This window comes from Saccostrea cucullata, unplaced genomic scaffold, assembly GCF_032062105.1.
Source record: "Saccostrea cucullata isolate Sc308-1 unplaced genomic scaffold, CSIRO_AGI_Scuc_v1 ctg18435, whole genome shotgun sequence".
In the NCBI taxonomy this organism is placed as follows: Eukaryota; Metazoa; Mollusca; class Bivalvia; order Ostreida; family Ostreidae; genus Saccostrea; species Saccostrea cuccullata.
Genome location: NW_026926453.1, coordinates 10,628 through 27,088, shown reverse-complemented (window position 1 = coordinate 27,088; position 16,461 = coordinate 10,628). Strand labels below are relative to the sequence as shown.

Genomic DNA, 16,461 nt, shown 5'->3' with positions numbered 1-16,461 from the left:
TCTACAGTATATAGAATCCGAAGGGAGCAATAATTGACCTGGTATACAGTATACTATGGAAAAGCTTCTTCACATCTTAATCCCCCCTTTTATGCTTGTCAATGATTATTATCCCCTTGCAATGGAATTGGAGGGAATATAGTAATGCAATCGTGTATATGTGTTTGTTTTTGGGTTATGCCCTGTGCGAAACGGAAGTGACATATTGCATAGGGATTGATGTTGAGTTCGAATGCTGCTTTGATCTATAGATATGCACTTTGCAGGGGGATGTGTTCCACCTTGTGGTGCCCTTGTTTGCTTGTTAGTCCCCCCCTTCTCCCAGTTGTTTTCTTTTTAGGGGCCTGAAGCTTTAGCTCTTAATATTTTATTTTTTTTACTTGATTGTTTTTGTATTTTGAAATATGTGAAATTTTGATTTTTGAGCGAGAACTTCACTTATTTATCATGCAAGCCAATCGATTGATCAACTTCATGAAATCCAAAAATCTGACAGTTATTCCTTGTATTTACATGCTCTTGATTCCGCCAATCCACGTGTTCTAAGCTGGTACACTTCTGTGTCTGTTTGTCCCGCCCAACGTGACTTTTTTAACCGCACCTATCGATGAACCAGGACACTGATGTAGAAATAAAGTACATTAACTATTTGTAATTTTATCTCAGACGAAGACATTGGAAATGTAAATACATGTATTACCAAATGAAATTCTATAGTTCGAGCATCATGAAGATTATATGTCATGTACAATTAGATATAAATGTGAAATATTTAGAAATTTTTGACCTCTGGGTTCTGGGTGGAGCAGGGATGAACGTTTACTGAGAATTTGTTTTAGTTTAAAAAATTTTACATACATGTATATCAAGACATTTAGCTATCAAACTGTATGCATGAAGCCAGTATGGTATGAGGCATTATTAAATCAAATTGTGAAATTTGTTGCCCCAAGCTCAGGCCTGAGGGTGGAGTAAAATTGATGATGTGTGAAATTTTGTACATATTTTCAAATCTTCATAACTTGGTCTCTAGGAGACAAACTTCAATAAATATAATAATAAAATCATTTTTCTGTTTGAAAATTGAAGTTAAATGTTGTCTAATGGGACTGAGTAAATAATCAAAGCCTGAGAAACCTGTGATACTCTGGTGAGTTTTAGGGCCCAAAGGTCTCCTTTTTATCAAGTATATGGAAGGAGAAGAAAAATAAATCTTTCATCTTGTAAATATTTTCACATACCACTTTATGTTTTAACAGTTATTACTGATACTCTTTGAAGGATTATATGATTTATTGTTAAATGTTGACTTTAAATAAAGCTAAAACTTGATGTAGATTGTGTTTTTATTTATCAGTTTATTAATGCTACAAATCCAAGAAGAGGACATTGACCCCCCCTTTTTTTTCCAAATAAGGATACAGTGCATTTCTATGGGAATGCAATAATACACAATTTTTTCTGGAAGAATTTGTGCGTTTGTTTGAAGATAAAACTGGTCTAATGATAAATGTTGCTAAGAATTCTTTTATTTTAGGATTTATTGATGAAAATACTAATACTCAAAATGCTATTCTTCTTCGGCTTAAATATTATATTTATACTGCAAGATGCACAAAGAAACCTATTAATGTACAAAATGCAATATAACAAATGAAATTTCCATATGAAACACAAAAATTTATTTCTTATAAGAATGGTAAAAAGGAAAAGTTTGATACCCAGTGGAACAGATGGAATCTGCTATTCTCTTTTAACTTGAACCTTTACTCTCTCTCTCTCAAAATAAAAAAAAAACACACGACTGTTTCTTTTGAAATATGTATATAATGCTGTATGTTGTGTGAATAATAATAAAAAAAGGATACAATGAAACTATGAATGGGTAAAAATAAAGGACAGTGATTGATTACAAAAATTTTATAAACAATACAAATCTGTGAATAGGGCAGAAACATGGACCTCTGGGAATTTAGAGGAGGGATCAGGTGCCTGAGAGGAGTAAACATACCCTGTTGACTGGTCACACCTACCATGAGCCACATGTATTGATCAGATAGATAGAACATTCTGTAGTTAAATTCAGTATAAAAACAAAGGCCTAACAACTGTTTTGAAACATGGAAGCTAAAATATGATCCAATGATAGACTATTACTTGCAAGGATTGATGGAGTAGAGGACATGTAGGTCATTGTGACCTACTATAATTGCTTGACATCATTCCTTTAAATGAAAGTCATTCCAAAGTTTTTATGCAAAGAGTGCAGATAATCATAATGGAAGCTTTCAATCCCTCTGCTCAGAGGGAAAAATGACTTATACAATCAACATACAAGTATGCTATCCTCCTTATATAGACAGTTTCATATATTTTTTTAACCAGATACACAATGTTTAAAACAACAAATCAAATAATCTTTTATTTATACTTTTTAATACCTGATTATCTATCACAGACATTTGAAACTGCACAGTTTTAACATTTAATGTATAACACTACCATACAATTCCATTTGGTCTTTTAATGAAGTTCTCTGTATGTATGCTGCCATCATATTCACAAAAACAGTTCACTTCTATTAATGAACTGACCTCAGGGCAAGAAAATAACTTTCTTGGATAAAGTTTTCTGTACATTGATTGAATTCAAAAAATAAATACAAATTTTAATTTTACAGCTTAGATAATTCTTTCAAGGGACCATGCCATTCTTCCTCTGAAATTATGAAGAAGGAAAGGATTTTTTAAAATCTATATTATTTGAATAAACAAAGTAAAACTTGTGAACTGCAAAAGAATTTCAAATGTATTACTTTAATCTATACATGTTTGTCTATATTCTTTGCAAAAAAATATAAATAAATTTGAACATTTTAAAGGATATTAATTGGCACAATTGTTAATCCATAACTGTTGTTTAATTATTTAAAATTAATATATAAAATAAAGCAAATTCCAACTTTTATAAATAAAGCATATTCCAACTTTTATCTCGTCTACCAAAGATACAGCTTTAAGTGATGTAAAGAAGTACATGTACAATGTAGGATGTAAAATTAAAGTTATCATCAACCCATAGAATCAAGCAATACTTGCCTAACAACATGGCTAATATTGGAAATCTATCTGATCCAAACACTGATTCTTTCTTTCCATTGATGTGTGCAATAATCCATGGACTTCCAAATGCCTGAAAAAATCAACATGTTTATTGTATATTAAGTTTAATGGAGCTTTATCTCTTTTCAGAAAATATTGAGTGACATCTAGGTTTTTTAAAAGAAAAATAGCATTAACTACATGCACATATAACAAATTCTTTTTTTTTTTTAAATTACATGTATATACGGTACACATACATGTACTTCCATTTAAAATTTGCATGAAATTTCATCTTAAAATGAGAAGGTTTATGAACCAGTAAATACAGAGTTTGTATCAAATTCACAATCTGCAGAAATTTTTAATACTCTCATACAGTCAGTCACTCACCCCTTCCTCTAATGCCTGTTTTGTGTACTGAGTAAGTCTGTTTTTCACATCTGGTTCACCCATTCTCTTTAGAGCTGAGGATATCATATCCTCACTCATTCCAGCTTTTTTGGCTGCCTGATATGAACCAAAAAAAAGAAGAGTTTACTTCTTAGACAAAACTGATGCTTCAGAAAAGTTCACAGAATGATTACATGTATCTTCTATGTTTTGCCCAAAATGAATTAATGTATTTACTTATTTAGAAAAATTACTGTGTTTTCATGATGACAAGGAAATACATGACATTGTATAACTATTTTTCAAAGAAAAATACCCACCTCTGCAAAATGTTGAGGTTCTGTGATTGGTTCATCCTATAGAGAGATAGGAGAATATACAATTGTAAAAATTTATTGAAAAGGAACATAATGGTTTAAAATTTCACAAGTTTCACATAGAAAACAAATTTCAGAACCTGAGGATCGAAGTATTGTAAACCAACTTTTATTCGTGACAACATCATTTCCTGATTTTTCGGGTAGAAACCAGTTCGCGACGATTGATTTTCGTAATCAAGACTTTTTTAGATCTGTTGTTCATAGTAACAGAAACTTTAGGGACCCGTTTGCGGTGAGAAAAATTCGCGATAACGAGGCTCTTGCGAATCTCACGAAAATTTCTCATATGCGAATAAAAGTTGGTTTACAGTACATGTACCTTAATTTGCTTTTAAAAATTAAAAAAAAATTTGAAGTGATAAAGGAATACATAATCTCCAGAAATAATACAATAATTTTTATTTTAAACTTTATGAACCCAAATTTCCTAAGTAAAATCTTGGTTTAACATGACTAGCTGCATTCTGAAAATTGGACTTGATTAGTTTGTATTTTTAAAAATATTAAAATATACATGTCCATGTATGAGCTTCTCCCTTTTGTATGTACATCTAAACATTTTTTTTTTTTAAATTAAGGATTTACACAACACCCCTTCCCCACTACTTAACCTACCCGGTACATGTACAGTAAAAGGGAAAAAGAATGATCTCTTTCATGTATTTGTATCTAAAATTAAACCTTTTAAAGTTTATAAAAATAAACAAAAAATGGTGCTACATGTACATAGAATATATGAAATTTTTTGTGTTCACCCCCCAAAAAATCCATCCTGACCACTTTAGCATACTTGCATTTTTCCATATTCGGAACCAGAATTGTCTAGAGAGTTCCTCTGTGTATTCTGGGTTGGTCATGTCCACTGCAGTCAGGAATCTCTGTACTGGGAGTGTACCAAACATTACACTGGCAAAATCCTGTAAAAGTCACATCAACACAATAAAGAAGTCAGGAATCTTTGTACTGGGAGTGTACCAAACATTACACTGGCAAAATCCTGTAAAAGTCACATCAACACAATAAAGAAGTCAGGAATCTTTGTACTGGGAGTGTACCAAACATTACACTGGCAAAATCCTGTAAAAGTCACATCAACACAATAAAGAAGTCAGGAATCTTTGTACTGGGAGTGTACCAAACATTACACTGGCAAAATCCTGCAAAAGTCACAAGACATTAAAGAACATTTACAGGCCAATTTTTTCAAAGAAAATAACATGTATCTATTCATCTGTAATGTAAAAGACATTTTGTAGGAAATGCGTACAGTTAGGCATGTAAGAAAATATTCGTGAAAATTTTTACTACTAAACATGCAATAAGTATACCAGGGTATTGGTTTTCAATTTAAATTATTTTTGTTTTACTGAAAAATAAAGTCATGATTCCTCTACAAATATTTAGGAGAAATACAATTTTAAATACAAAAATAAAGAAATTGAAGGCACGTCCCTTTAAAAGTAAATTTCTGTCTACATATCACAAATGAGGGAGATCTTTGATTATTAGAAACAAACCTTGGGTTGTTTCAGTGGAATTCCATAATATTTTCCCAGCCTCTGAATGTCTTTTATCATGTAGGAACCTTTATTTGGCACCATGGCCGGGGGTTTGTTTCCTGGAAAAGAAAATAGCATTTTATATAATATCATGTATCATGTACCATGTATCATGGTTTATCTCCAAGTACAAAAAGCACTTTTTCTTAGTGTTTAGAGCTTCCTTGAATGGATAAAAACTCCAATTGATACATGTACATGTAATGTATAAAAAAACCCAACAGTTTATTATTATTAAACATTCATGAATTTCTGACAAAAATGGCAAAAAATACTAAAATGATGTCACGCTGTCCCTCAGAACTCCAATACTCGACAAGTAAGATTCATTATAGGTATAGGTATAGGTAGTTTGTTACAAATGTTGATGTTATCTATTTTAAGAATTTTCAACCTGATTCTTTCATGACTCCTCCAAGAAAGAAAGGTTTCAGCTGCAGGTCCATATTTGGCCATTTTGTTCTGTATCGACACAAAATCTAAAATACAGAAATATAATGTTGAATGCTCATCATTAAAATAATACTCTGCAGTGATATTCAATTATAGCAAACACCTGGGGATCTAAGCAATTATAAGCTTTTTTTACCTCCTAGACTAGAGGTATTTTAATTAAACTGAATATAACATTCATAAAAAAGATTTTGAACAGAAAAAAGTGCAAACTTTAAGACTCTTCTACCAGTAATTATGATAAAGTTTAATCCCTATACATGTATATTGTATTTTCATCATAATCTCACCCTAGAAATAAACAACCATGAAAAAAATAATGTGATACTCAGTCATCTTCACTAGCCAAGGGTTTCTAATATGCTATGATGAGGCTGATGAGGAGAGTAGCGTATCAGAAACCCTTGGCATATGGTGCAGTCAAAAGAAGGGACTGTTTTAGTCACGTGATCTCGAATCTACCAGGCATGCACAGATTGCATCATTGACAAAAATAAAGAAGAGTCTTTAAAATAAATTATATCAAAGTTTTTAAAGAATAATTCAAAAGAAAGTATTAAGTTATGTCTATTTGTCATTTAATTTAAAGTACAAATCTACAGCTTCAATATAGATTCTTAATCGCAAATTTTGCAGAAATTGGGTGGCACCATAGCTATTCATAGAATGACGTTATCTTACTGATCATTGTTTACTTGCGTTTATCATTCCTGAGATTAAAGAGTCAAGATATACCCCAAACGCAGATATCATCATTAAAAAAAAATTGCTGATTGTTTGAACGATACCGATTGAATCCAATCAAAACTTGAGAAAAAAACTCCCAATTTTAATGTAGACTGTATGCCATGAGGAGAGTTGCCTATCAGGAACCCTCGGCTAGCAAAGATGATATTCAGTAAGCTTGTGTGTATTACTTAATAAACATTCATGATTGTGTATATTCCATTGACATTCTGCCAGTGAAAAATAAAAGTACCCTTTTAGACCCAAAGAGATATTTAGTAATCAGTGGTTGAAATCTTTTAGTTGAGGGGGGGTGATTGGAACCACATTTTTTCATGTGACCGTCTAAGTTTAGGAAACTGTTGTGGCGGTCAGCCAGGTTCGATCGCCGGTGGCCAGATAGCTCAGTTGGTAGAGCACCTGACCGGAGTTTCAGGGGGCCTGGGTTCCAATCCCAGTCTGGTTCGCTGCATTTTCTCCTCTCCCGTTACATTTGGTGACGTGCCATGCCCTGGAATTGACAGGTGAAAGACCTGCCAGAGATGAGCCTGGGTTGGGATCTTTGGAGGGCCAAAGACCTTTAAGGAGGGAGGAATGTAATAGTTTGGACCGTGGATATCATCCTGGATAGCTCAGTTGGTACAGCACCTGACCAGATATGCAGGGGTCCCGGGTTCGATTCCCAGTCCAGCTATATATTTTCTCCTCTCCCGTTACATTTGGTGCCATTGACCACCCCTTGCATTGCAGGCGAAAGTCCTGCCAGGGGCTAACAAGAACTTGGGTTGTGTCTTCGAGGTTGAAGACCATTTAAGGAGGGAGGACTGTGACGGTCAGCCGGGTTCGATGCCGGTGGCCAGATAGCTCAGTTGGTAGAGCACCTGACCAGAGTTTCAGGGGGCCCGGGTTCGAATATTGATCTGGTCCGCTGCATTTTCTCCTTTCCCGTTACATTTGGTGTCATGCCATGCCCTGGAACTGACACGTGAAACGCCTGCCAGGGATGAGCCTGGGTTGGGGTCTTTGGAGGGCCAAAGACCTTTAAGGAGGGAGGAATGTGGCAGTCAGCCGAGTTCGATCGCCGGTGGCCAGATAGCTCAGTTGGTAGAGCACCTGACAGGAGTTTCAGGGGGCCTGGGTTCGGATCCCCGTCTGGTCCGCTGCATTTTCTCTTCTCCAGTTACACCGTCCTGCACCAGCCCACATTCTTTGAGACTGTTACTGTTATGAACAGAGAGTCTTCAAAATTTCCTTGTACAGTCGATTCACGATACTTGTAGTTGTAGAACTGTAGTTCTCTGCTTGAGAAAATTCGGACACCTATATCTATCCGAATTTTCTCAAGCAGAGAGCTCCATTTCTGCATTTAGATTAACTGTGCACATTTTTGCAATCATTTTTTCACAAACATGACGAATAAACTCAATTACAATGACAAATTAATGTCTCTGTACATCCATTTACACTAGAACGATGTCAAAAACTAAGTCTAAGTCCAAAGTCCAGTGTTTCCAAAGAGCTTTCAAGTTCACTCGTAATCCTAGAGAATAAACGGCACCATGAATGAATGACAGCGGAAAATTTATTTACAGAATGGTGAAGTAAACATTTCTCAAATAAAAACGATACAAACTTCAAAGCCAATCCATGTATATGGCGAAACAACATCATAGAAAAGTTCGACAGTTTTCTTCATGGGCGCCGCCATCTTGTTTTACTGGCTAGTTCTTTCTTGAAAGAATTCGTAAACATAATGTAGAAGGGGTGATAAACTATATAGTGTCATTAACATTTATTTGAAGTTTGTACCACATTTTTATGAGTAGAAACACTATGATTTTTCAAGGTAGCCTAAAAGCTTTATTGCAATTTGATGTGGATTAAGTGCCTTCGGTCTTTGGGGCAGGTGCACGCGCCCACCCTCTTATACTGGTATATTTCATGTCTTCATATTGGATGACCTTAATTTTCTAATATTGTAATATATATTTTGGAAAGAATTTTTCATAATTTGACGAACATCTGCCGGTACTCATATTTGGATATTTTTTCTAATATTGCTCTGACAAGAGCATTGAGACTATATTACAAAGGAGACTTTTTTTCACCGTCAGCTTTCCGCACCTCCTGTTCTTTCTTCTTCTGTAATATCCAAAAATCACTTGCATAACGTGTTTTTACTCCTAACCAATCAACATTCTCTTCATATACGATTTTTTAAACCTGAGATGGGCTACTGACAAATAAATTGATGTAATGGGGATTTCGACATCTCGCTTTTAATAGCGATTCTAGAGTTCAAAAGTACTGGACTAGCCCTGACTTAATTGTTGACGGCTTACTTTTACACTAGGACAATGTACGGAAGCTCCTTTACGATATAAACATTTCACTCATATTCTACGAGTATTTAAACGAAAATAACAGTTTTTTTTCAAAGCATAAATAAGTTGCCTTTGAAAAAACGACAATCTTTCGACACTCAACTCCCGCCCATCACATGTTAGTGCCCCTAACACCATACATATGACCACAAGAAAGGTTTCCTTAGTATCTATTATCAATTCTGTATTATGAGGTATTTTCATTGTGTGTACTTGTCTAAAGAATATGTCCATCATTTGACCTTGAAAGTTCTGAAATTCTGGTGATAATAAACTTGAAATAAAACTTTTCACTAAGATTAGAAAAAAGTTAACAATTCACTAAAAAATATTTATGATATCAATACCTCCATTTGGATATTTGACATCTACATTATAAATTATGTTAAATAATGAAATCTAAAATAAACTGTGGGTGTAATGAGCCACCTTAACGTCAAAGAAAACCGTCAGCTGTAAAAGTCAGTGCTTCTTGCAAAAGTCCACTACTTAGTAAAATAACTACTGACCTTATCATCGTTTATATACAATAAGATAAATCCATTGATAAAAAAATGATAAGACACAACCTCTTTAGAAAACTTCACTTTATTTTATTCCGAAAGATACATCTTTATGCTAGTAATAACCCTTTTTCGATTGTCCCCATCTGAAAAATAAACGAAGAAATACTTAATTATTTCCTATGGGACTATTTGCAACAAAAATAAAAAAGACTACATTGTCATAATATATTACAATTTTATTTCATAATATTTACTTTACGAAGTATCATTGATTTAAATAGGAATTCATTTTTGCTCGTGTATTTTATATGTTCCTTTGTGTTAACTCTTTAAGTCATATCACCCGTTCATGTACGTTGGTGCAAAAAAAAAATCATTACGTGATGTAAATGCTCTAACATGTACATTTTGATATTGATATAATTATATACATCTTGTCTATAAATCAAATAAAAGTGCCTTAGAAAGCAGGTGATACGATGTGCTTAGCCTTAAAAATTAAAAAAAACTAGGGAACAACTGACAAAAAGCTGAGAGCAATTTCTTGTAACAAGATAAATTTAAAATAAAAAGAATATCTTGGTACTGCATAAAATAACATTTTATGTAACAAATGATGGGCGAAAAATATCAGATTAAACGTCTTCGACTTATAACTGTGTAATGAACGGTAAACTTGCATATAAATATGTAAAAAGCATAATTTCCGTAGAATATAAAGATATATTCATTTCACACATTAAAGAGTTGAAATCATATCAAATTTGCTGACAAATGGCTATACACACTTCTGACACAATGACTTTAAGTAATAATTTGTCAAATCGTAACGGCATAATTAAAAAAAAAAGATTACATCCATCTTCGAATGCATTTCGTTGACATAATATAGAATAAACTGACCATATTTGAATGTAACTTTTTCTTCACATGACACAATAAAACTCTGACATATATAGGAAAGACTTTATATAAAGATGTATTCACATCAAGTAATGAACTACTTACACAAAGTAGGCAAGAGTTCATACTATGTAATGAAGAGATGATATTTTATACAACATATTACGCATGTTTATGAATTTTGATTAAGCAATGGAATACACATGTTTGTGTATTCATAAAGGTGTATATAATTTATAGAACAATACTTGAAAAATGTTTTTTTTTTCCCCCTGTTTCCTCTAGGTTGAAATATTCTGAACTTTATCCCAATAATTTCGAATTTTCAGATTAAAATGATATATAATATCATTTAAAATGGATATGACTATAAAACATAATCTTCATCTGACAGAAAAACAATGTGTATAAAGTCATCAATTTCCCCTTGTTTTAGCATTTTTTGGTATAATATAAACCCTGCTAACTTTATACAAAAAGAGAATTCCTCGAACTGACCTTGAACAGCATTGTTTTAACAAGCTGTAGCCACAATATCCCCGAGAATATTCATTTCTATAACAGTATTGTCTGCACTGACAATTTCTGCCAATCCCTGGGTACCCTCCGCCGGGATACCAGTTTCCTCCGCCAGGATACCAGTTTCCTCCGCCCGGGTACAAGTTTCCGCCGCCCGGGTACAAGTTTCCTCCGCCTGGGTACCAGTTTCCGCCGCCTGGATACAAGTTTCCGCCGCCTGGGTACCAGTTTCCGCCGCCTGGATACAAGTTTCCTCCGCCTGGATACCAATTTCCACCTCCTGGATACATATTTCCGCCACCTGGATACCAGTTTCCTCCACCGGAATAATAAGTTGCAGACACTAAAAAAAGAGATGGGAACATGCAGCTCGAATTTCTCGATGTTATTTATGTACAGTCTGTTCTTAATATTTCAACAATATTTTTCTAAGCATTTCTTTGTACTTTATAAACTGAAACAAAATAAAACAACAATGGCTATATGGCACTATTTTCAAATTGAATTTTATATGACAATGTGATGTCTGCAACTTTTTCTCGTCAACTTTTCCGAGTTTTATTTCAATATCATCTTCATAAAGTATATATTCCCGAAAACTGATTCGGTGCGCAAAAACATGTCAGTTCGAACCGCGGCAGCCTACTGACAAATAAGTTGAGGTGTTACAGGACTTTAAAAATTAAAATCTCGTTAAAAGTAAGAATTTTGCAAATTCTTTGGTCGATATAAAACTTTGTTCAGAAACCTTCCGTTGAATCAAATGAAACACATTTCGTCCCATTGTTATAGGTCTCTGTACTATTTTTTTTTTTATTGAAAAGCGTTTAAAATCCGTCTTCATGACCATTAACAAATGCCCAGGACACGTGTGATCTATCTACACATGTAGAGGAAAATGCATATTCCACCTTCGATTCGTTATGTTTACAAGACTTTGATATTAAAAACTTTTCTTTACTTTCAACTCTGTAAGTTTGAAACAGATCGTCAATAACCATCATGAATTTGATAAGTATTTAATTAAGTAAGAATTAATTCATTTTTTATTATTACTTTTCATATAAGAAAAACATGCCTGAACAAAATCAATAAATTTAACCACACCAAGAAAAATTGTTAATTCAAACATGCTCTGTAAGGACAATAAAAAAAAACAGAGTTTGAATGATCAACTTATGATAAATTTGAAATCTCTAATAAAAAGTTTTCTTTATTTTATAAATAATATTATATTACCTGTAAGGCCCTATTGAATAGAAAAAAAAATAAACTAAAAATCTACCTGCAGCTACAGCAATGCAAATCACCACAAAGGCAAAATTGTTAGAATAGGCCATAACACTAGATCTTGTAAGTCTTCTAGATGTGATGATAAGATCTCAAACATTGGACTTATATATATACAATATCTAACTGGTCAAATTTTGAAAAAGCATTTCCTTATTCCATAAAGAAGAATAATGATGAAAGATTGCAGTTGTACAAGGTTATTATTATCCCAAATAATGATTAATTTCAGTAATTATGGTCATGCTTACTGACAATGTGTTGTTCATAATTGTAAACATGTTATTTCTACACAAAACAGTCACACCATGTCAATTTCTTTATGTATGATTAACCCTGTCAATTTCATTTAATCATGTTATGTGACAAAATCCAAAAACATACGTTCATCAATGAGTAGTGTTTATAATCTTATTCTATGTACAATGTACGTTAATTTGCGTAATTTTCATTTTAAAACAATGGTAATGAGTAGATTTCTGAGTGGATTTTTAAAACTTATACTGAGAATGCACATGATTGTGTCAAATTCTTTTTCTGATTAACTCCGTTACTCTTGAGTGTATTTCACCCCTAAGAATTGTAGTCATGAAAAATTAATACATGTATGTAGATACTCAATATATGTATATACTTGATGTACTTTAATTTTCTTAATTCCTTAATTTGATAATGTAAAGTTAAATGTTAAAGTCATAGCAAAGATTCTAATTTTCTTGAACTCATTTGAGATACAGATAAATTGCCTTAAGTTTATAATCAATAAAGAGAAAAAAATATCAAAATCATAATTTTTTTAATAGTATTGAAACAAAAAATACACAGCTTGAATGTGGCAACAAAAAAAAAAGATAATATCGATTCATCCCTTGTGCATAAACTAGTCATAACATTAATCATTTTAAGAGTTCATTCAAAATAAGACAGCAATGATGAACTTTTCCCTCGCATTGATTCTCAATATTAAATCAAGATCAATCCAGTCGACACTCATCGAAACGAAGAACCTGTGTCTCATTTGGGTGTTTTAGAAACGCTGGATGACAAAATGAGAGATATGTCCCAATTCTTTTCCCTATCCTCGTAGTGAAATCATACGCCTTTTCCTAAAGGTTTTCAAACGTGAAAATGTGATCGCATATTTCAAACCCTCTGTCCTTCTTCTTAGAGAAAAATGGTTTTAAAACCTTTGAGCCTTTGCACTCTTGCGTGATAGTAAAAATGCTCTTCAAACATTCCCCATTTTTACTTCTCAATGAAATGGGGACAACAATCTCTTAAACTCACTCCTCACTGAACAGAGGATTCAAAATAACAATCTCCTCATCCTCCTTAAATCCATGAAGTCCGTAGAGGCCGGAGCATTCGAGAACGGTTACGATATACGGATTTTCGAAGATGGAAGAGGTTTCCGAAATATCAGCCTGGGGGTCGTAATCTGAAGAATCTTCGTCTTCTACCTCCCATCGATGATAAATATAGAAAGGAATGAGATGGTGGCCCGGGTTCACCTCGCTTTGTAGTTGTTTTTCAATGTCCTCTCTACATGGATACTTACACATATTTGCGAATTTATGATATACAAAGCATGCCAGAAAAGTTAAAATGATGCCTACGCCGTACAATAACAGAAGGTATTTGATCACAAGAAATTGCTGCTCTCCAGTTTCTTGGTTTTCTGAGTCCCCATCCTGCTGAACGCGTATAGAAACACGCAAAGGTGCACTCATGCATTGTGGCAGCCCCATTGTTAACCCCGCCAACACTTGACCAAGAATTTTAGATCTCCCCATGTTTTTTGTTGCGTGCTGTTGATAAATTCTCTGCGTTACTATCTATGTCCTCACAATAGATGCAACGTCACAATGAAAGGTGTACTATCTATTGTGACGTCATGAGGAATATTCCATTTAAAATGCTAAGATTTAAGGTAGGATTCTTCTCACATTTCTAATATTTAAAAATTAGTGAAATTTTCACAGAATCAAGAGGACAATATCAGTAAGTGATAGTATCAGTGAAATTAAATTTGACCGTTTTATATTAGAGGCAAGGTCATGTCAAGGTCATTATCTTTTTCCTTGACATTAAGAATAAAAAATAACTGGTGCCAATCATGTGATACCTACTTCTATTTCAAAAGTTAAATGATTGTTCTTTTTGCATAAAAACATATTACTATATCGGGTCTATAGCATGATAGTACCAAATTTACATAAATGATTTAACTTAACTGGATATTGGCTAATCCGAATTTTCTCTGTTTTTCTTAATTATTTAGGATATATTAGTTATTTTCATATGCTTCCTATATTTAACTTTTTCTTATTTTCACATATAATAAAGTAGTCTTATAAATGTACAAAATGATACAAAAACAAAAAGTTTTGATCGTCTACTAAGAGAGAAAAAATACTTTTTATGGATTTTTGGATCAAATCTGCACTTTGATAGGAAGCGTTTAAAAGCTAATACAGTTCTAGTTTGTTTGAAAAATCATATTTATTTTATATATTGTGAAAGTTTAGTCCCTCACTATTAATCTTACTTACATTTGAAAATTTCTCCAAGCCTTCGATTGTGTAAAAATTATAACTAAATTCATTGTTCTATTATAATTTTGAGAGGCAGAAAAGAAGATATTTTCATACGCCACCATTCCGCCAAAAATATAGTCCCTGCTAGTTTTCAAACGCAGTTTACCATTTTTATTTAAAGTTGTACAATTGTGACGACGGAAGAAAAATATGGTCTTTTAAATTCCTTAAACCTCAATATATAAGACATATATGCAAATATACTTTGAATGTTTTATCTAGTCAGAAACCAGAGAAGAATCCTACCTTAATAGGGTCACTGTGTTAAATACAATTTTGAGATGTTTTAAATTAAAGATGCCGTGTTTAATAGTTTTGATTAAAAATCAGATATTTTCTGAAAAGGAAAAACATGAAAACAAGGATACTGCATAGCGCAGCGCCCCCTCACAAATCGCATATCTTTAATTCACGTCAGCATTCGGCATCGATCACGGTACAAATAACGTCACTTCCGTTTTGTAATCACATACACACTCATCCACAAAATAACACATACACTAGTACTCGCGTTATTTATTCCCTCCAACTACGTCGAGATAAACAAATATGATTAATAAATGTTTTATTTTAAAAATAATATTTCGACCCGTGCATGAACGAACCTTTATATGTATATATATAACAATTTTAATAAATATGTTGTATGTAGATGAATAAAATTAGAGTAAGACATAAAACTTAGAAAATATTACACATACTGAAATTAATTATACATGCATAATATAATCACGAATATGTGTAGCTGACAACAGTTCTTAAATGTAATATCACTAGAGAAGGGAGTCTAATTTATGGGTGTTTAAATTTGATATTAACAATTATAAATTTTGAACAATTATCAATTTTACATGAAGTAGAAAAAATCCACATGTATATAATTGTATACCTTGATTCAAAAAAACATTTTGATAGTTTTGTTTCGTTTCGGCAGATTTCGTTTCGTTTCTATTTCGTTTCGCATTTTACGATGTGCTTACGGCTAAAGCTTGATCCAATAAATGTACATGTATATTTGCTAAAAAAAAAAGTTTGAAACTTTAGACTACTTTTGCTTAATTCGATTTGTGCAACCCAAAAGATCGGAAGAAAAGATTAATATTCAGAAATCTCTTTTTTGCTTGCGAACCATAGTATAATCACATACATTTATATATACATGTAAGTATACAGTATGTATTATCCGGTGATTAGATAAATAAGCAGACTTTCAAAACAATTTTTACACTAAACATTATTAAGGGAGTCAAACTGATCAAAACAACAAAAAACTTTTTTAAAAAGAAAAATTAAATTGTCTGCATGGCTAAAAAAGGGTATTAATGAATACATATGTATATGTTAATTGAGAATGACATTTCGTTCAACGTATAAGACATATTATCACTTAATTTTCTTCTTTATGATGATGTATGGTAAATTATGCGTCAATACCTTTTCCTTTAGCAAGTGCCTCTTCAAAACATAAAACGGTCAATTTTTTGACAAATAGTTAGCCCAACCAAATGTACATTATGTTTAGTTCCATCTGACCAAGTTGTGCTCTTAGTATAAGTGGACGGCCATTCGCCGTTTCTTTTTTTTTTTCTGGACACAATCACAGAAAGGTCGATGTCCTCTTCCTTCGTTGCACAGACTAATTTGTATGTT

The 16,461-nt window shown here is 32.8% G+C and overlaps 2 protein-coding genes across 2 annotated transcripts; both read right to left on the bottom strand.

Moving 5' to 3' along the window:
• Positions 1–2,437: 2,437 nt before the first annotated feature.
• LOC134271729 (glutathione S-transferase kappa 1-like) lies at positions 2,438–8,331 on the bottom strand. Its single transcript, XM_062753944.1, has 8 exons — positions 8,246–8,331; positions 5,828–5,912; positions 5,392–5,492; positions 4,669–4,791; positions 3,815–3,850; positions 3,495–3,611; positions 3,099–3,192; positions 2,438–2,718 (listed from the first exon to the last, which is right to left on the bottom strand). The coding sequence occupies exons 1-8, from the start codon at positions 8,318–8,320 to the stop codon at positions 2,675–2,677; spliced, it is 675 nt and encodes a 224-aa protein (XP_062609928.1). The 5' UTR covers positions 8,321–8,331; the 3' UTR covers positions 2,438–2,674.
• A 1,244-nt stretch (positions 8,332–9,575) lies between these two features.
• On the bottom strand, positions 9,576–12,390 carry LOC134271730 (uncharacterized). Its single transcript, XM_062753945.1, has 3 exons — positions 12,210–12,390; positions 10,904–11,267; positions 9,576–9,645 (listed from the first exon to the last, which is right to left on the bottom strand). The coding sequence occupies exons 1-3, from the start codon at positions 12,262–12,264 to the stop codon at positions 9,615–9,617; spliced, it is 450 nt and encodes a 149-aa protein (XP_062609929.1). The 5' UTR covers positions 12,265–12,390; the 3' UTR covers positions 9,576–9,614.
• Between the last annotated feature and the right edge of the window lie 4,071 nt (positions 12,391–16,461).